The 20,974-nt window shown below is 39.5% G+C and overlaps 1 protein-coding gene across 1 annotated transcript in view; it reads left to right on the forward strand.

The window, feature by feature from the left end:
- The window catches only part of GNAT2 (G protein subunit alpha transducin 2), a 241,372-nt gene that overhangs the window by 133,859 nt on the left and 86,539 nt on the right, over window positions 1-20,974 (forward strand). Inside the window, exon 5 of the mRNA XM_044076872.1 lies at window positions 1,372-1,500. Within this exon, the coding sequence (XP_043932807.1) occupies window positions 1,372-1,500 (129 nt within the window). The remainder of the gene's footprint in view (window positions 1-1,371; window positions 1,501-20,974) is intronic.

Raw genomic sequence — 20,974 nt, forward strand, 5'->3', positions numbered from 1 at the left:
CCAGTGTAATAGTAATACCACCTGTGGTCTCCTCCGTGAAAGGAGATCACTAGCTTAGTGTGACTAATCCAGTCAACAAAGGGTAAAATAAGTCAATAACCAGAAAAATGAAAAAGTCTGTACCCTTGTCTCAAGAAGCAGCTCATGAACAATTTGAAACTTTAGTGTGTGTTTTTGGAGGCAACAGATAAGAGTAGTCCTGAGTTCTGATAGGGAAAACATTTTCCTGTTCATTGCCAGTTGATTTAACAACACCACAGACATTCACTTTATTCTGTAACTGACAGATTAGCCCTTAAATCTTAATTTTTGTTAGTTTAGTACCTGCAGTTTACCAAACTGCACACCACGGCCTGAGGCCATAATCCTTCTGATTTATAAGTACTGCCCACGGCTATATTATTAGCTTCAAGGAGAACAATATAAAAACTCCAAGTTATGTTGTCAGTAAAAGATGCTCATTAAATCCCTGTTCCAGGTACTTTATTGCACTGGACTACTAGTAAAATCAAAACATACTTTAGAGGAATGTTCAAGAATACGAATGCTACCTAAAATTGATCAATATATATTGTACCTCTACAAACCAGTGTTATGTAGCAGACTGTATTACTACAATTATATAAAGAAGGGTATGAATTATGTCATACCATGTAAAACAAGGTCATTACTTTCAGGATACAGTTTGAAATATCTTTATTCAAAAATCGTGAGCTATCAGAACATGTTGTGCATATATAAATGTGGTGGGATTACACTCCCATCTTTTGCTGTATGTTCATACAAACATATACTCAGGCATGCACACATACATGCACACACAAATGGACACACTCCACTTTTATTTTATCACAAGATGCTTAATCCTAAAATATCTGCAATGACAAACCTGTTTCTGTGTGTTTTTTTTTTTTTTTTTTGCTGTTCTTTAGGCAGCCTGAGACTGGATATCAAAACCAAATGATATTCTAGGCTACATAACTCAACGCTAGTGGGACCAAGTCACCAAGATAATTTTATTTCCCAGTGCTGTCTGCATCTTTTCTTCCATTTTCTGTCCTTAAGAAGACACACAAAGTAGGATATTTTGCTGGTTAGATATGGCATGAGGCCTGTACTATTCTCCTTAATCCCACTTCCTGTTCACTGCCCCCCCCCCCTCCCCCTGCATGTTGATTAAACCGATGACATGACGTTGGGGCATGATCTGCTACACCCTTCCTGGAGGAAAAGACTTCATCCCATTCTCAAGAATTCACAACCATTATACCACCTTCATTGGCTTTGACCAAACTCAGGACCATTTGAAGCTTCAGTGTTATTGTCTTTTACTCCAGTCCTTACACATTTCCTCTTTTTTTATTTAACTAGTTACCTCAATCAGTTAGAGAGAATCACAGCTGCTGGCTATATTCCAAATGAGCAGGATGTTCTGCGATCGAGAGTGAAAACAACAGGCATCATTGAAACACAGTTCTGCTTCAAGGACCTTCACTTTAGGTATGTCACTTACACACAATATTCTTCTTTAATAACTAACAGTAACAGCCAGATTTATCAAAATATTTGATTTAGAAATACAAGTTAAATTTCTCATGCACTGTCAGACTGAGAACATAAGCCAGCAGTATTTGGTAGTACTACAGTCACATGCGGAATTTTATAACTGAATAAAATTTTATGATGATGCTAGAATGAGCACTACACTCAGAAAAAAAGAAAAATAAATGAAACTCCTCATTTGATGGGCAAACAGTTCCGAAACTATATAACAAACAAAGCACCTGCAAGCATACTATGTAAAAGCAAGTAAAGACCTAAATCCAAAATATACAAATCAGCTAATTAAACAAGAAACATTTAGCATGCTACCAGCAACTGAGATAATGCTAATTAGTTACTGCCTTGGTTTCATAGCAATGGAAATACAAAGAAGAATAAATCTCAGAGTAGGTAGACAGAAGGCCAAACAGAATGGTCCTGGCAAAACAAAGAAAACATATGCAGAATTACTTTTTTGTATACAGATTTGAGAACAGACCCATTTTTTAATCCTCAGTTTAGAGTTGACGGGGAACTGGACCAGAGAAAGGCAGTGGGGCTAGCTGATCTCCATCTACATCTGCATTTTTTTTTCAATAAACAGGATTAATTGGAAGTGCTTACTTCCAGGTCAGCAACTTACTTTCCACAATGGAACATGGATTTAGCAAGGCCACAGAACAGAAACAGATTTACTAGCCTTCATATACTAAATCCACCTAATGCTAAAGTTTTAGTGTTTTGTGTGTTTGATGCTGCATGTGGTGTGTGTGTGTGTGTGTGTGTGTGTGTGTGTGTGTGTGTGTGTGTGTGTGTGTGTGTGTGTGTGTGTGTGTGTGCATGCTTGAGTCTTGTTTAGTGGTATTATCAGGGAAAGACTTTTTAACTCAATGTACAGGGTTATGAATGGGGAAGTGCCAGGGTTAGGCTAAGGGTTAGAACATACGTGTAAAGTGCCAAAGTCCTCTGTCCATCCTTATCATGTGTATTAACCCCAAAACTAACCTGAAAAGAGAATGTTTGCTCTCTTTCTGTGTTTGGTGTAGTTTCAATTGGCTTATTTTAAAGTTTATGTGAGTAATATACATTGTTTCTGTACACTGCTTTTAGGGAAAATGTGTATGCATATATATATATATATATATATATATATATATATATGGGTCTACCTGATAATATCAAAAACCAACATCGTTGATGACGGATTCATCAAGACGGCATCCAGGAAAACCCACTTCATCAGCAGACCGGATGAATGAAATCCTTCCCAGGGTAAGTACTAAATCACCGAAAAACAGGAATGAAGTGCTAGGAAAATTGTAACCAAGTAGTATGAAGCACAAAACACTCCACCGGATCCACGACTGGTAACATTTAATAGTGTGGACACAAACATACATAAAAGTTAAAAACAGGTACGTTTCCGTCACCAACTTCTTCAGATAAGCTAAGCTATAAGCTATAAGTTATAGAAAAACAATGGTTGAATTTTGCCAAGATATCAGATTTGGATTATATTTTTGATAAAGAAATAAAGTACACATACCAAAATGGTAAAAATATTAAGAAATTGTTAGAGATGGGCCCTCAAATATGAGAAGTGAAGGACACTCTAGGAATATCAAAAAAGGTTTATTTAAATGTGATAGTTGCAATTACTGTTTCCATTTGTTAACAGGAGCCTCAATATATTTAAAATCTCGTAACAAGAAGTTATATTTGAATTCTTTTGTGAATTGTAACACCAAAGAAATTATATATTTAGCGATTTGTAAAATATGTGAGTCATTTTACATAGGGAAGAGTGAGAGAAAACTCAAACAGAGGTTATACAAACACCTCTATGATATAAGAATGAAACATGAAAATAATGCCCTATATAAGCATACCTGTGTATGTAAGGGAGCTGAATTTGGATTCGTTGTCCTAGAGACTGTAGCTATTGACCCGAGAGGTGGACCATGGGAAACAAGGGTTGAATACAGAGAGCTGTATTGGCAAGTAGTATTGGAAGCATGTAAAAAACCCTGATTTAAATGATATGATCTCTATTATGCCTGTATTAAAGCTTAGATCTGCTAAGTTATAGAGAGGGCTTGAACTGTTTGAATATATCTTACAAAGGAATGCAAAATAACTTTTATTTGATAAATAGTTTTATATAAAAAGTTTTATAAAGGGTTTTAGAGAGAGAAAAGTTTTTTATATAAAAAAGAAGTTTTTATGATTGTCTACTAGATGGTGATAATCATTTATACGTTTTTTGCTATTAGGTTCACAGGTTCATACTAGGCTATCTGCCCTAGGGCATTTATAAGCCTAGCCAGAATGTGTTTGGCTTTCGCCACCCATTTAAAATTTATTTTGCTATGTCCTTTTTCGAGGTTAGTATACTGTGCCTCTGTCTAACAGTGACACAGAAGTGATACCCGGGGTAAACCTACAATCTCCCATCCACTCATCAAGATTCCTCTTGAAGAGAGTCAATGAGGGACTCTGCCTAACCTGGACTGGGATTTTATTCCAGAGTGAAGGGAGCCTCTGGGTTATGAATCTGTCCCTCCAGCATGTCCTATTTATTTCAGTGCTGAGGTTCAAGTCTCTCAAGCGAGCTCGATGGGATTTGGATTTTCTGAGGTGCAGCATGTCCATTAATTCCGGGTTTGACATGCCTGTATATGTCAGGCACAGATCGCCTCTGAACAGGCGGTATGCCACTGAGTAGAGCTGGAGTTTCTTTAACCGGCAGCATATGGCATCTGTTTGAGCCCTTTGATCCTCTTGGTGAGGTACTTTTGGGGTCTTTCCAGTTGCTGCAGGTGTCTGGTAAGGTACATCCCAAAAGGGGCATTGTACTCAATTATGGGCCTGATGAGGGATGAGTAAAGAGGCACGATGACCTCCCCTGATCTAGATGTGAATCCCTTCATGATTAGGTGGGCTATATAAAATGTTTTTCTAACCACTTTGGCCACGTGGTTGTCAAATGAGAGATTGTTATCAACTTGGGTCCCCAGGTCCCTAATTACTTCTTCTGTACTTAATGGATTACCACCTATGTGGTAATTTGTAGGCACTTTGTTTTTGCCAAAGGGGATGACTATACACTTTTTGGCATTTAGCTTGAGGCCATGGCTCTGGCACCAGTTGTCTGTTTCTATGAGGCCCTTTTGGAGGATGCTGGAGAGTCGATTATGGCACCCAGTTTGCAGTCATCTGTGAACTTGGTCAGCCACAGTCCTTCTGTGTTGGCCTGTACCTCCGAGAAATATATACCGAACAAGAGAGGTCCCAGGACTGAGCCTTGTGGGACACCACTTGTAACTGGTTTGGAGTCTGACATGGCTCCAGCAATTCTAACCATGTGGGTTCTGTCCTTGAGCCAGTTTGCAATCCATCTAGTTACATAGGGGTTTATATTTAAGCTGGTGAGCTTATCTATAATGCCCGAGTGGGGTATTGTATCGAAGGCTTTTGCAAGGTCCAGGTAGGCTGTGTGGACCACCTTCCCCTCGTCAATGGCCTTGATGACTGTTTCAAAGAAATCAACCAGGTTTAAGAGGCAGGATCTGCCCTTAACAAAGCTGAACTGGGTAGGATCCAGTGTTTGTAGGTCCACAATATCTTTATTTATAGGTTCATAGGTTTATACTAGGCTAGCTGCCCCAAGGCATTTATATGCCTAGCCCGAATTTTTGTGGCTTATATATATATATACCCCTTATATGAAAAAATACTGTACCCATTAGTTTGTTGTGCCTCTGTCCAGCAGTGACACAGAGATGATTCCCGGGGTAAACCTACGATCTCCCATCCACAGGTCAAGATTTCTCTTGAACAGAGCCAGCGAGGTGCTCTGCCTCACATGGACCGGGACTCTATTCCACAGCATAGGGAGTCTATGAGTGATAAATCTATCCCTCCAGCACGTCCTATTTATATCCGTGCTAAGGTTTAAGTCGCTTGCTCTAGTGGTTTTGGTGGATTTGGATTTTTTGAGGTGGAGCATGTCCATTAATTCTGGGTTGGACATGGCCTTGTATGTCAGGCACATGTCACCTCTGAGCAGACGGTATGCGACTGAATAGAACTGGAGTTTCTTCATTCTGGCAGCATATAACAGATTTTGGAGTCCCTTTATCCTTTTGGTGAGAAACTTTTGGGGTCTCTCCAATTGCTGCAGATGTCGGGCGAGATACATCCTGAATGGGGCATTGTACTCGATCATTGGTCTGATAAGTGAAGAGTACAGGGGAACAATGACCTCACTAGATCTGGATGTGAATCCCTTCATGATCAGGTGGGCAATGTAGAAGGTCTTTCTAACCACTTTAGCGACATGAGTGTCAAAAGAAAGGCCACTGTCAACCTGGGTCCCCAGGTCCCTGATAACCTCTTCTGTGCTTAGTGGATTGCCACCTATATGGTAGCTTGGGGTTACCTTGTTTTTCCCAAAGGGTATGACTATACATTTTTTGGCATTTAACTTCAGGCCATGGCTCTGGCACCAGCTATCTGTTTCCGTGAGTCCCTTCTGAAGGATATCCATGTCCGATGCACTTTCCACTATGGCGCCAGTTTGCAGTCGTCTGCAAACTTTGTCAGCCAAAGTCCTCCCATGTTGGCCTGTACTTCTGAGAAGTAGATGCCGAACAATAGGGGGCCAAGGACCGAGCCCCGTGGGACACCACTTGTGACCGGCTTGGAGTCTGACATAGCGCCAGCAACTCTAACCCTGTGGGTTATGTCCTTAAGCCAGTTTGCAACCCATCTTGTGACATATGGGTTTACATTTAAGCTGGTAAGTTTTTCTACAATACCCGAGTGGGGTATTGTGTCGAAAGCCTTTGCAAGGTCAAGGTAGGCTGTATGGACTGCCTTTCCTCATCAATGGCCTTGGTGACTGTTTCAAGAAGTCGACCAAGTTCAAAAGGCATGATCTTCCCTTGACGAAGCCAAACTGGGTCGGGTCCAATGTCTGCAAGTCCCTATATCTTTGTTTATGAGCTCCATTATGATCCTCTCCATAGCTTTGCAGACTAGACTTGTTAAGCTTATGGGGCATAATTACCAGGGTCCGTAGAGGCACCGCCTTTGTGGAGTGGGACCACAGTTGCCGTACGCCACTCCTTGGGCACGTATCCTGTGGTAAGGCTGAGATTAAACAGCTGCCTTAAGTGCGGGTTTAATTCCTCATTTAGCTCATGTAGCACACAGCCGGGGACACCATCCGGTCCCATTGATGCTGTGTTTTTAGCTTTAGAGAGAGCAGCTTTCACCTGCGCATTTGAGATGTCTGGGAGGCTACACTCCACTGGGATAGTTATCTCTCCTTTAGGGGGGAGAGGGGGGTGAAGTTTGCACTGAACCTGTCTGCCAGTATGTTGGCAATGTCTGTGGGTTCAGTGATTTTTGTATCATTTTGGACTAATTCTGAGCATATCTGGGAGTTTCCACCCAGGTTCCTAACATAGCTGAAAAAGGCCTTATGATTGTCCTTTGAATCCATGGCAATTTTTCTCTCAAAATTGGCCTTAGTTGATTTTATGAGTGCTCGTATTTTTTTACTAGTAATGATCAGGGGTGACTTCCCTTTTATGGATTTTGTTCTATCATGTAATAGCTTTCTCCTCTTATTGTAAAGTTTGTTAATGGCTGGGGTCCACCTGACTGGACGTTTGCCCTTTGTGGAAAGAGTCTTGGTTTTATTTGGGATTGCCTGATGAGGTCCATGATGATCCTTTCCATAGCTTTGCAGACCAAGCTAGTCAGGCTTATGGGGCGATAGTTTCCAGGATCCGTTGAGGCACCACCTTTATGGAGAGGGACCACTGTTGCTGTACGCCACTCTTTGGGCACATATCCTGTAGTAAGGCTGAGATTGAACAGTAGTTTTATGTTTGGGTTTAGCTCTTCTTGGAGTTCATGTAGGACGCAGCCCGGGACACCATATGTATATTTAACTAAAGTAAGGTATACAACTCAAATGGTATAAATGTATAAATTTGTTATATATAAGTGGATTTATATGGTTTATACATGTATGTATTTTATATTTATTTGATATACATCAGTTTCATTTATAATTGTTATGCACATTGCACTTTATATCAGCATCAAGTGGGATTGTGACAGGGAAGTTTGAAGGTTGCAGTAACTTGTATTTAATTAATCAATTAGGAACTGTGAGACATTGCAAGCTTTCATTGGGTGGGGTTAACTGTGAAATGATATTTAAATGAAGGTGGTGCTGTGTTTAGCTTATCTGAAGAAGTTGGTGATGAAAACGTACCTGTTTTTAACGTTTATGTATCTTTGTGTCCACACTATTAAATTTTACCAGTCGTGGATCCGGTGGAGTGTTTTGTGCTTCATACTACTTGGTTAAGTACTAAATCACCCAAACACACACAAAACCAGCACCAGAACACTCAAAACCCACCCAGGTGAGTGCTAAGCCCCCCCCCCAATTAAATATACAAAGTGGGATTTTGTGTATGTCGTCTCAATTAATCTGTCTTCGACGATGTCAGCTTTCGATATTATCAGGTAGATCTATATATATATATATATATATATATATATATACATATATATATATATATATATATATATATAGATATATATATACAATAAACATAGACCAATCAGATAGTTAGTTGCCTGTCTAACAGACCTGTTCTATCACATGGAAGAAATTTAGTACAGGCTAGTAAAATGTCACATTCAGTCACAGATCCCTTCTGCCTCACAGAATTTGAAATCTAACAAACTGCCCCCATTTTGAAAAGTCAGTCAACAGAAAACAACTATCACAGAAATACTCAAAAAAAGTAAATCAGCTGCAAAAAACTCCAGAAACACCCAGACCCCATTCAAGCACATTACTAAATATATATCAAAATAATAAAAAAAGATATAAAAAAACAAAACCAGAATTTTGATACAAATTAAACATGCTTTACAGTAGTAGCACCAAATCATACAATCATAGGATCGTAGGAAGTTACTAGGCTAATGGCCTTAGGGCCCTTACGATCCTACCCGAATTCTGTCCTTGTTTCCACTATCAGCACTTATTGCCCCTGTCCAAGAGAGACAGATGTGGAACCCCCAGGGTGAATTTATGGTCACCCATCCAATCATCCAGATTGCGTTTGAGGAGGGCCAAAGGGTTGTGTGGTAACCTCTGGGAGACAAATCTGTCCCTCCAGCTTGTTCTATTAATGCCACATAGCAGGTTAAGGCCTTTAGAGCGAGTAACCCATGTACCATTTAACTTGCTGCTGTGCAGCATTTCCAATAAAGCAGGGTCAGAGATAGCCTTGTATGCAAGGCTGAGATCGCCTCTGAGTAGTCTGTATGAAACAGAGTAAAGTGACAGTGATTTCAGCTGATACACATAGGACAGATATTGAATGCCTTGAATTCTCCTTATGAAGAACTTTTGTAGTCTCTCCAATTGCTGCAGATGCCTGGAAAGGTACATCCCAAATGGGGCATTGTACTCAATTATTGGCCTGATTAGGGAAGAGTACAGGGAGGTTATAACTTCTTTTTTTTTCTGGAGGCAATGCCCTTACTTATGAGATGAGCAATACAGAATGCCCTTCTCACCACTGTGGAGACATGGTGATCAAAGGTAAGGTTGCTGCCAACCTGTGTGCCCCAGTCTGTCACGACTGAGTGCATGCTTAGGGTGTTTCTATTGATGTGGTAATTACCAAGAACATCGCTCTTACTGAAAGGGATGATAATACATTTTTTTGCATTGAGTTTAAGGCTGTGACTTTGGCGCCAAGCATTTGTTTGCGTAAGACCCTCTTGTAGGATGTTGACATAGTTTGGGGATTCTATGACCACTCCCAGTTTGCAGACATCAGAAAGCTTTGTCAGCCACAGACCTTTAGTTTTAGCTTGTACTTCGGAGAAATAGATTCTGAACAGTAGACGTCCCAGGACTGATCCCTGTGGGACACCACTGGTTACGGGTCTGCTGTTGGAGGTGGATTCCCCTATTTTGACTATATGAGTTCTATCAGTGAACCAGTTAGTTACCCACCAAATGATATAAGGGTTGATACCTAAATGATGCCTGAGTGGGGAATAGTGTCAAAAGCCTTGGCCAAGTCCAGGTAGGCTGTATGCACTGTTTTCCCCTTGTGCAGGGCTCTGGTGACTGTCTTGAAGAAGTCCACCAGGTTTAACAAGCACAATCTTCCTTTGACAAATCCAAACTGAGTAAGGTCACATGTTTGGAGATTATCTATATCTTTGTTGATAAGGTCCATGATGATTCACTCCATGGCCTTGCAGATGAGGCAAGTCAGGCTAATAGGTTTATAGTTTCTGGGATCAGTGGAAGCACAACCCTTGTGCAAGGGGATATCGACTGCCATTTTCCATACAGGTGGGATGAAGCCGGTGCTTAGACTATGATTGAAAATTGTACTCAATGATGTTGCTAATTCTTGTTAGAGTCCATGTAGGACCCTGCCTGGGATGATATCAGGTCCCATAGTTGCTCTGTTTTTGGCTTTAGAGAGGGCATTTATGACCGGCTCTCTAGAGATAGAAGTTGGGGGACAGGTGGAAGGAATGTCATGGGGTATGTGTGGTGGGGACAGGTGAGTGAAGTTTTCAAAGAGCCTGCCAGCTAACTGGTTTGCTATGTCCACAGGCTCAGTGTATGTGGCATCATTAACTACCAGTTCGGCGTAAATCTGAGTCTTACCTTTTAGGCTACGGATATAGCTAAAGAACACCTCACGCTTGTCCTTAGTTGAGGACACTAATTTGAATTTGTAACTTGCTTTGGAAGACTTCACAAGAAGTCTTATTTGCTTATATAAGTTGAGGAGGGAGTGTTTCCTTTTAATTTTGGGCAACAATTTCTTCCTCTTATTGTAAAGCCTGTTAATGACAGTTGTCCTCCAGACATGTTTGCTCTTCTTTGAACAGCTTGTTTTGGTCCTATCAGGTATGTCTCTGTCAATGCAGTTATACAGATGTTTGTAAAAAGCATTGGTGTAGGACTCGGCATAATTGCCAGTTCCACCTGAGGGGGGAGGTGCAGTGAAGCTATTTATACCATCTCTTAGAAGGATATAATCTGCTTTGGAGAAGTTTTTTAGTTTACTTGCTGCTTGGGGGGGGGGGGGGTTCGGTGTGATAATTACTTCGAATGAGACTGATTTTTGGTCAGATATGACAACAAAAGACCTCACAATGGAGGTGCTACAGTGGTCCCCCATATTGGTAAACACCAGATCCTAGATTTTGTCGCCCCTAGTTGGGGTGTCCACCAGCTGGTCCAGGGCATTGTTGTTAATGAACTCGAGGAACCTTTAGGCAAGTGAGTTTGAGCACAAGTAATTAGCCCTGTCAATGGATGGGTAATTAAAATCACCCAGAACCATGGTGTTTGGATGTACCTTGATGGATTCCAGTAGATCCATGTAGGCAGAGTGGGTGCCTTAATTCATGGAGGGGGTCCTGTAGCTGGCAATGACTTGAACAGGTATCCTACCAACAGTTAGTTGCACCTGAAGTGTCTCCATGGAATCATACTGTTGAATCAGTCTGGAGGTGTATTTATCTTTAATGAATTTTGATACACTGCTTGATTTAGTTTTCATGCCTTCCGTTCATGGTCTGAATGTGTGGTAGGAAGTGTAACCCCTTATGACTGGGGTGCTCTCTACAGCCTTGAAACAGGTCTCCATGACTGCACAGATGTCAGCATCTTCCAAGGTGAGGACTGCTTCCAGTGAGTGCAGTTTCATGCTAAGATGCCTAGCATGTAGCAGTATAACCCTGAGGTTGTTTTCTGATGAAATTTTCACATCAGGAATTTTGTCCTTGTGACATTGCCTAAAAAAATGCACTCTAGGTGTGGCAAGAGCCTTTGCCAGTAGCCAAAATCCCAGGGGTGACAGAAGAAGACCATCTCTGACAAAGCATCAAGGTCTGTTGATCTTGTCATCCCAGGTTGACAGAAACTGGATCCACTCAGAATGTCACCAAAAACTATGCCAATTATTGAATTCAATGATTTTCTGTTTATATTGTGGTATCATCCTAGGTGAGGTAATATGCTGCTCAAGGCTAGAGACATACCTGCCTGTGACACATAATCAGAGAGCTCAATCATGTCTCTCTTCATGTATTCCAGAGAGGAACATCTCAAGATGTTCACACCAACATGCATTATGACTGAATCATAATGGTACTTGTTGAGACTCGTGAGTGCTTGCATGATCTGACAAATCCTGGCATCAGAAAGACAGCTGAACATGACTTTCTACTTGTTCAGACTGGTGAGGGGGATGTCTGTATGTCTCACTATAGATTTTCCTATGGCTAAGATATTTGGAGTGGATGTGCATTGCCTTATGTACTTTGATGGTGAGACACTTGTGCTTGTGTTATGGTTGGTTTAGTATGTATATGTTATGGAGGTCTCTGGTGTTCAGGTAGATTTTTTGTGAGTACCTCCACATATGTTGGTCTATGTGTATACTGTGTCATTAGTAGGAATTGTGGTAGGTGGGCTGACAACCCACTCTGTATTGCTATCACATGAGAGATCTGTGATTCCATATTCATAATGTGGGTGCATCTGGTACAGGAATGATTTAGAAGAAGGTGGTTGTCAGTGTACATGAGGCAGTTGCTACACTGCCTCAGTAGACCCATGTCAACCAGGCTGGTAGGAGAAAAGGAGGGAAACTGACAGTTAATGGTGCTAGAAATAATCCTGGTCTGGCTATAACAGTTGAAGAGGGGATATAGCAGGGGCAGGTATTAGTAAGTTTAAGTGTGAAGAGCTCTGGTTTACATAATATTTGCGAGGCTAGAGGCCTCTGTAACTATCAATCCCTCTGCACTGTAGTGCGCGAGGCACAAACAGGTGCAAATAAGCACAAACTGATTCAAATACAGGCGTTTTAAAGCAGAATAACAGGAAACAGCCAAAGTTCAAATTATCCAATCAAAATGCCCTAAACAGAGCCCTGCAAAAGTAACTCTAGCTAGATCAGTCCAAACTGTACCTTCTTCCACGAGGGTACAGGAGGGCCTCTCCAAACAAAAGATTAACTGTTTTACAAACTCCAAAGGTCACAAACAGTACTAGATTCAGCAATAATCTGAACATAGTCTAGGCTAGTGTTTTCAGCAAAAAAGTAAAATAAACAAAACAAGCAGATGAACAGTAATTACTGTTGTAAGAGGAATTCAGTTACCAGACAATCTAAAAAAATGCAATGAAATACAGTTGCATAGTTTAAATAAACAGATATGCAGCAAATATTGTTTTAGTTATTCAGAAAGGGCAGAAAACAGATGAAAATAAGCACTTATCTTTTGCAGTCTCTCAGCAGGTATTTGGAAAACAGTAGAGCAAGGGCAGAAGGCCTAAATCTCTGCAGCTTTGAACAAACAATCACAAACCAGTTCAAACACAGGCTTATTAAAGCAGAAAAACAGGAAACAGCCAAAGTTCAAATTATCCAATAAAAATGCCCTAAACAGAGCCCTGCAACAGTAACTCTAGCTAGATAAGCTCTAACTGTACCTTCCTCCCATGAGGGCATGGAGGGGGGACTTCTCCAGACAAAAGATTAACTGTTTTACATGCTCCAAAGGTCACAGACAGTACTAGATTCAGCAAAAACCTGAACCTAGTCTATGCTAGTTTTTTTCAAGTGCAGCAAACGAGTAAAATGAACAAACAAGCAGATGAATAGTAATTACAGTTGTAAGAAGAATTCAATTAGCAGACAATTTAAAAAATGAGTAAAATGCAGTTGCACAGTTTAAACAGGTATGCGGCAAATATTGTTTTAGTTAATCAGAAAGTGCAGAAAACTGTTAAGCACTTATCATTTGTAGTCTCTCAGCAGCTATTTGGAAAACAGTACAGTAAGGTCAAAAGGCCTAACTCACTGCAGCTTTGACCAAACAAACACATACTGGTTCAAACACAGGCTTAGTAAAGCAGAAAAGCAGGAAACAGCCAAAGTTCAGATTATCCAAGCAAAACCCCTGAACAGAGCCCTGCAACAGTAACTCTAACTAGATCAGTCCAAACTGTACCTTCCTCCCATGAGGGCACATTGAGGCCTCTCCAGACAAAAGGTTAACTGTTTTCAAGCTCCAAAGATCAGTACTAGATTCAGCAAAAACCTGAACCTAGTCTATGCTAGTGTTTTTCAAGTGCAGCAAACAAATAAAATGAACAAACAAGCAGGCGAACAGTAATTACAATTGTAAGAAGAATTCAATTAGCAGACAGTCTAAAAACCCAGTAAATACAGTTACACCGTTTAAACAAACAGTTATGCAGCAAATATTGTTTTAGTTAATCAGAAACACCTTAAACAGGGCCCTCCAACAGTAATTTTAGCTAGATCAGTCCAAACTGCACCATCCTCCCAAGAGGGCAAAGGAAGGACTCTTCAGACAAAAGATTAAATGGTTTACAAGCCCCAAAGGTTGCAAACAATACTAGATTCAGCAAAACACTGAAGCTAGTCTACACTAGTGTTCTCAAATGCAGCAAACAAGTAAAAATGAACAAAATAAGCACATTTTTATTTTATTTAACATTTGTTTACCGGGAAAGTCTAACTTGGAATGAGTCAATTTTCAGCAGAGGCCAGGGAGAAACACTCCAGACACATCATTGTAATGTGGGAGGAAACTGGAGCACCCGGAGGAAACCCACATGAATGCAGGGAGAACATGCCGACTTCGCACAGAATGCACCCCAGCCGAGAATTAAACCAGAGAACCTCTCGTTGTGAGATGGCAATGCAAACTGCTGTACCACTGCACCATCCAAACAATGAACAGTAATTATAATTGAAAGAGGAATTCAATTAGCAGACAGTCTTAAAAATGCAGTAAAATACAGTTGTACAGAAAACAGTTGAAAATAAGCACTTATCTTTTGTAAAATATCAACATGTATTTGGAAATCAGTAGAGCAAGGGCAGAAGGACTCTCTGCAGCTTTGAGCAAACAAGCTTAAATTGAAGTTTATCACCTGATTAGGATCAGTAAGGCACAGCTAAAATGGTTAAAAAAATCTGAGGCAAGTGAAAGCGCAGACTCTACAAACAGGAAATGAATTATTGTAGGAAGGGACAGTAAGTAAATAGCATGAAGAAAAGACCAGCAGTCTCCATAATTACAACGTTCCATCCTAGCTCACTTCATCTGACATCCTTGTTCCTCCTTTTTTCAAGTAAGGAACTACTTGTTGATATCAAACATCATTTTTGAGAATGCAGCAAAGTAAAAATTTAGAAAAGATTGTTTAAATCACTAATGGTTGTCTCAAAATTTTAGAAACTAAACCATACTAAAGCTCATGTCTCTTGAATATCAGGCTTTCCAACATTCCATCCCACAACTTCTCACTCATAAAATATCTTACCATAAGAAACTAATCAACAAGAGCTACTATTTTATTTAAAGAATGGGAAAAGTTCATAAAACTATTTCTCAAAACGAATAAAAGATCTCACAGAAATTTAAAAAATTACTGAAGATCTACCCTGAACTGTGGGAGTCTTTCATGTGATTTAAACTGCATTCAGATAATATACTGACAAACTCTAATCATGGTTCTCACATTTGCTCTTTACTTTTCCCATAAATAAATAGTACTAAAATGATTTAATAGAAGTTCAGTTTGGGTACAATGTTTAAATTTAAAAATTCATCAGAACAAGTCACCAAGCACTACAAGACATACAACTGCAAAATAAGATGTGATTTACACATTTTTGATGTTTCATGAATTGGTTGTAATCTACTGTTGCTTTATTTGTTAATAAAAATTGGTTTAAAATACCAAAAATAAACTATCTCTGTGCTGAAAATAAACAGCCATGTTATCATTTGTAAGGCTGTTGAAGCATTAAATGCATTATAGTTTAGCTGTTTTTTGCAAGACAGATTCACCAGCCCTAAGCACTCAGCATGGGGGGAGTTCAGGCCATCTACAAAAAAATGTTTCTTTTGTGTTCTTACAATCATTTTACAACTAAAAAGTTATTTAACAATATTAAGCATGTTCAACATTTCTTTTTTAATGTCTGGAGCCCTGATGTTAGTTTCATTGACCTGATGTCATTCATCCAGAACACTCATGCCCTTCAAAATTAAATAAAACCAGTAAAAGACTTCCTCCCACTTTCAAATGAAAGAAAAGGGCTCTACAGTCCCTCAGATGAGTAGAGTTTAGGCCTGTTCTAAGAGATCTGTAGAGATCACCTGAACTTTTAATGGAACTCTTGCTGAAGAGAACATAAGAATTTCAAGAAAGAGCTATCTGAAACCACAATGAGAACTTCCCAGTCCTTTGTCATGGATATGTTCCATGAGGCTCGAAACTCAAAGATCTGGCTTCCCATTTGCAGTTTTAAGCAGTGGTCATGCTTACTGTGGTGTCTCATGCAAAATCTTCCTCCCAGGAGACTTCACAGGCTAGGTCAAGGAATCTGAATCAAAGGACATTTGAGTGTTCTCCTTCTGTTACGGGACTTCTTCTGGGTATTTCAGTACAGTTTAAGTATGACTATAGGGAAGATGTGAAATGCTTCAATTCACATATAAAGTAAAATAGATTCTACTGTTTCAAATACTGAGATTAGTCACCTCAAAATATTACTTCATGTCTCTAGTACAAAACACAAATTAATCAAGGAAAGGTCCACAATCACTGACACCTTTTTGTGTTGCTATTACTTATTTATAAATTTGATGGAATGCAATAACGTATTAAAGTGGGTTTTCTAAAGAATAAGAATAAACTTCCAGGAACTTATGAAGAAACACTAATTTCATAGCTGAGGGTAGCAGTACAGTGTGCATGGATTTGCCAAGGACAGCACCACATAGCACTTTATGAAAAAAATGACATTTTTTGCCCTGTGACATAATGGTACTCTACACTGTTCATCTCCAATGACTAGGGAATTAACTGTTTATGTATTCATTGGCTGATTTGAATTGTTCACTAGGTAGGTGGGCTAGTCCTTGGAACTTTTTCAGCCCCAACCCAGACCAGAAGGAAGTAAAAGGATTCAAACTGTTGGTTTAATAACAAAATAAAACAAAAAAAAAAAAAGAAAAATGAAATGTACCAGTGGCACAACCTACATGACCCAACTCTCAATAATTCTACAAGGTAGTGAAATAAAGAACTAGATTAAGGTTAAGCATTTTCGTCTAAAAAGCATGACATAATCAGAACTGTTTTTACAAGATGTCACAGCTTTAAACAGCCCATTTAGTAGCCACATGCAAAAAGTGTTACTTAGGCTTAAAGTGCACTTGCCCACTAAGATGAAAAATAAATAAAAATTCAGTTATTTAAAATACAAATAAAACACTTCTTAAGGTAATTATAAAAATAATATTCTGATAGAAAAATGTTTTTATTTCTTGTTAACATCCCACCATTCCAATGAGTGTAATTAAAAATGGGTAAGTATTTATAGAAATCAGACATAATACAGTAGAAGTTCCACTAAGCACCTGTTAACAGTGGTAGCTTCCGCAGAACAATGGTAATCAGCTATGGGTCTGATACCAACACTATGAAAAGTATCATAAAAGAGAACTGGAACATTTTTAGTTGCTTTGATGGAACTCTATAAACCTTGGGTGAAGGGCCAGATTTTGCATATAAAAGGCATGTATAAACACATTATCCTACCCTGTCTCTATACTCTGTTTCCTAAAGGTTATTGAGAGTCGATCCCTGCCTGGCATACAAGGCCTCCTCCTATCCAGATCTGATGGACCTTTTGCACATCTGCAAAACAAACATGAGAACGACTAGATCCAAGGATTTACATTTTGCTTATGACATAAGTAAGACGTGTTGGCAAGACAAATATGTGTCTCACAGGTTCCCCTCTGAAATGGGCTCCCCATCCATGTAAAGTGGATTACATCCCTAACCCTGCCTTATGTTCTCACCCAACCCAGGGGAGGACTATGGGAGCTGAAATTAGTATACAGAGAATTGATTTGGAAGTTGCAGCTTAATGCATATCAATTTCCTGGAATAAATGACACCATATCTACTAATAGTGGATTACAATTACAAGTGCCAAATTATGAACTTCAATGTATGTTTGGGAATGAGATCAAGGTCACAGAGGCATTATTTCTTTTTGGGAACTAGCCAGAAACCAACCTACCTAGTCCTGCCAAATGGCTCCTATATTTATTCTTGGTTGTAGCCAAAGAAGTAATCACAAGAGCAGGAAAATGGATAAGATGCCAGATCTCTACCAGATTCTAGAGATTAGAGACCTTGAGCAGATAAAAAGAGTGAAAAGTATTGCTAAGCATGCAAAAAAAAAAAAAAAATATATATATATATATATATATATATATATATATATATATATGGTAAAGATGGTTCTCCCTAAAAGGTGAGAAAAAGAGACCAGGGGGAATGAGACTGGAGGAAGCAGACACAGATATTTATAGGTTCAGACAGGTAAAGAGGTGGCAGAGCAAAGAGAAATAGTTTAGATAATGAAGTTTGTCAGGGTGACTCAGATGTCCTTTTCCTCAAAAAGGCAGCTACTGGCACCATGAGCACAGTAAGAAAAATCAAAATATTTTAGTAGAGAGGATAAAAGTTCTAACAATACAGGACTCTATATTTATTTTATTTAGTTACATTTGATTTGTTTACGGGATATTCCGACTGGGTATAAATCCCATTTTCAGCAGAGGCCTGGGGAGAAAAGCTCCACAAAGGTTAGTACAGTAAATGCAATACACAAATTATTAATGAACAGTACAATAGAATAAGCATACAATATAAAATAACATTATGTGAAAAATGTACAATATAGTTGTAGGGCATTTCATTCAGTTATATGGTTACATTCATACAGTGATTAATACAATAAACAACAGGTTGTAAGCTTGCACATTGAGATCAACCTGGGATGCTACCCTGGGTCTGAACAGCTGCATATCCAGGGCCTGTTTAAATGGGCCTGGAGGAGAATTTTTTGAACTTATTTTTGTTTTCTGTGGTCCTAATTTCTAGTGGGATGGAATTCCATGTTTTTTTTTTTTTGCTACAGAACTAGAGTAGAGGGTGTCACCAGAGCTATTTTTGTTTCTCGTTGTGTTTACTAGTGCTTTGTTGGTGGATTTTAGTATGTGGTTGTTAAATATTCAGTAGGACATCTAGTGAAGCAATTTTACTGGGATTATATAGGATTTGGTGGGCTATTGTAAGTTGGTTATACATGAGCAGGTTAAGTAATTCTAGCCAGGATAATTGCTTGATTGCTAAGCAGTGATGTGTACTGAAGGATGAGTCGGTTGCGAACTTAGCTATTTTACTGTAGCAAGTGTTTAGTTTCTTTAAGTCTGCTTTATTTAGGTTGATGAGTATGCAGAAGCCATACAGAAGTGTGGAGACTAGGTGGGTTCTTGTGATTGTAGCTTTACTGTTGTTGGTGATGTAATTTCTGCATCTATAGAGGGTTCCAAGCCTTTTATGGACTTTTTTTATTGTCTGTGCAATGAGCATATCGAATTTCATATTGTGATCAATGATAACACCTAGTAGTTTTGTGTTTTGGACAGGTGTGATAGGGTTGTTGTTACCTGAGTATATTGTGAATGGAGGTAAGGGGTCTTAGTTTCTTATGGGATGGAGTATCATTAGCTGGGTTTTTTGGGGTTAAGTGTTAGTTGAGAGTTGTCTAACCAGGTTTCAACAGCAGGAAAGGATTCTTGCATCAATTTTTGGAGTTTGGGGAGTGATGGGGTGGTACAGATTAGGGTGGAGTCATCAGTGTACTGGACTAGAGTGGCGTGCAGGATAGAATTGTGAAGTTGGTTGGTAAATATGTTGAAGAGGAGAGGACCGAGGATGAATCCTTGGGGGACCCCCAAGGTGACAGGTAGGTGAGGAGACAAGGAATTTTGCCATTTAACTGCCCGTTGATGGTTAGATAGATAGTCCTGAAACCAGGCTAGAGTGGAATGGCTTAGATTAAGACTGGAGAGTGCAGTTAGGAGATTTGGGATGGGAGACTGCATCAAAGGCTTTGGAGAGATATAGGAATACAGAGGAGACCAGGTTGCCATTGTTCCGGTATTGATTTACATTATTGGTAAAGCTAAGCAGGGCTGTGGTAGTACTATAACTAGGACGAATACGTGTTGGCTGTTGGTCAGCAGTTTGTTAGTAAGGAGATAGTTCATTAGTTGGGAATATGTACATTTTTCAAGTATTTTAGACAAGGGAGATAGAATGGCAATTGGGCAGTAATTGGATAATTCCACTGAGTTACCCCCTTTGTGAAGTGGTATTATATGCAAAGTTTTCCACAGAGAAGGGACCCGTTGTTCTGACAAAGAGTGATTGATTAGCAAGGAAACAGGATATGAGATGGCTTTGGCTGCAATCCTGAGGTATTCTGCAGGTAATTTATCAGCAGCCAGGTGTGTGGGTTTAAGTTTATTCAGATATTTATATATTGTGCTGGTAGGGACAGGTTGTAAGGAAAAGCTAGTTTGGTCTACAGGTGAGGATGAAAGGTTTGGATATGAAGTAGGAGAATTATTATTAGTGAGGGCTAGAATGGATTTGGTGAAGTATTCATTGAATTGAGAGTCAATATTACTGGTGGTGCTATCAGTGTTTGGAGGAGGAGTACTGGTCTCTCCTGGGTGCAGGATTTTACTGATGGAAGCCCAGAATGTTTGTGGGTTAGTTTTGTTTTTAGATTGGATGTCTGTATAGTGGTTCCTTTTATCTGTCCTAATCTGTTTTTTAGCTTTGTTCCTTAACTCTAGGTATGCTTGTCTATTAATTTATGTTTTATTGTGACACTATGAGTCCCAAGCTTTATCTCTTTGTTTTAGAAGTAGTCAGGTATCTTTGGTAAGCCAGGGGGCATAGTTGGATTTAGTTTTAACAGTTCTGATAGGGGAGAAATGATTTAGAATGTCAAGAAAAGTGTTGTTGAAGTAATCTACAGCACTATCCAGGGAGAGAAATGAGAGTGGTCTCCAACTGCATCGATTTAGTGCGGATAAGAAGTCTTGGATTTTGAAATTCTTTGTATGCCGAATTTGTTGGAGGATGATGGATTTTATTGGGTTCACACGGTGTCTTATTACAAAGGTGGAAAGGTGATTGCTGAGGGTGACTGGGAGGGAACCGGAGAGGTAGGATTGAGATGGTTGGTTAGTGAGGATCTAGTCTAGGATGGACTCCTTTTTGGATGCTTTATCTACTCGAGTTGGGGATTGTATTAATTGATTGAAGCCATGTAGGTCAATGTGATTAATGGGTGGGATGAGTCACAGGAGGACCAGTCAGCATTTAAGTTGCCCAGTATGATTGTTTCTTGGAGGAAGTTTTGGG

This window comes from Protopterus annectens, chromosome 7.part0 (genome assembly GCF_019279795.1).
Source record: "Protopterus annectens isolate FY-2018-M chromosome 7.part0, PAN1.0, whole genome shotgun sequence".
NCBI classification, from domain to species: Eukaryota; Metazoa; Chordata; order Ceratodontiformes; family Protopteridae; genus Protopterus; species Protopterus annectens.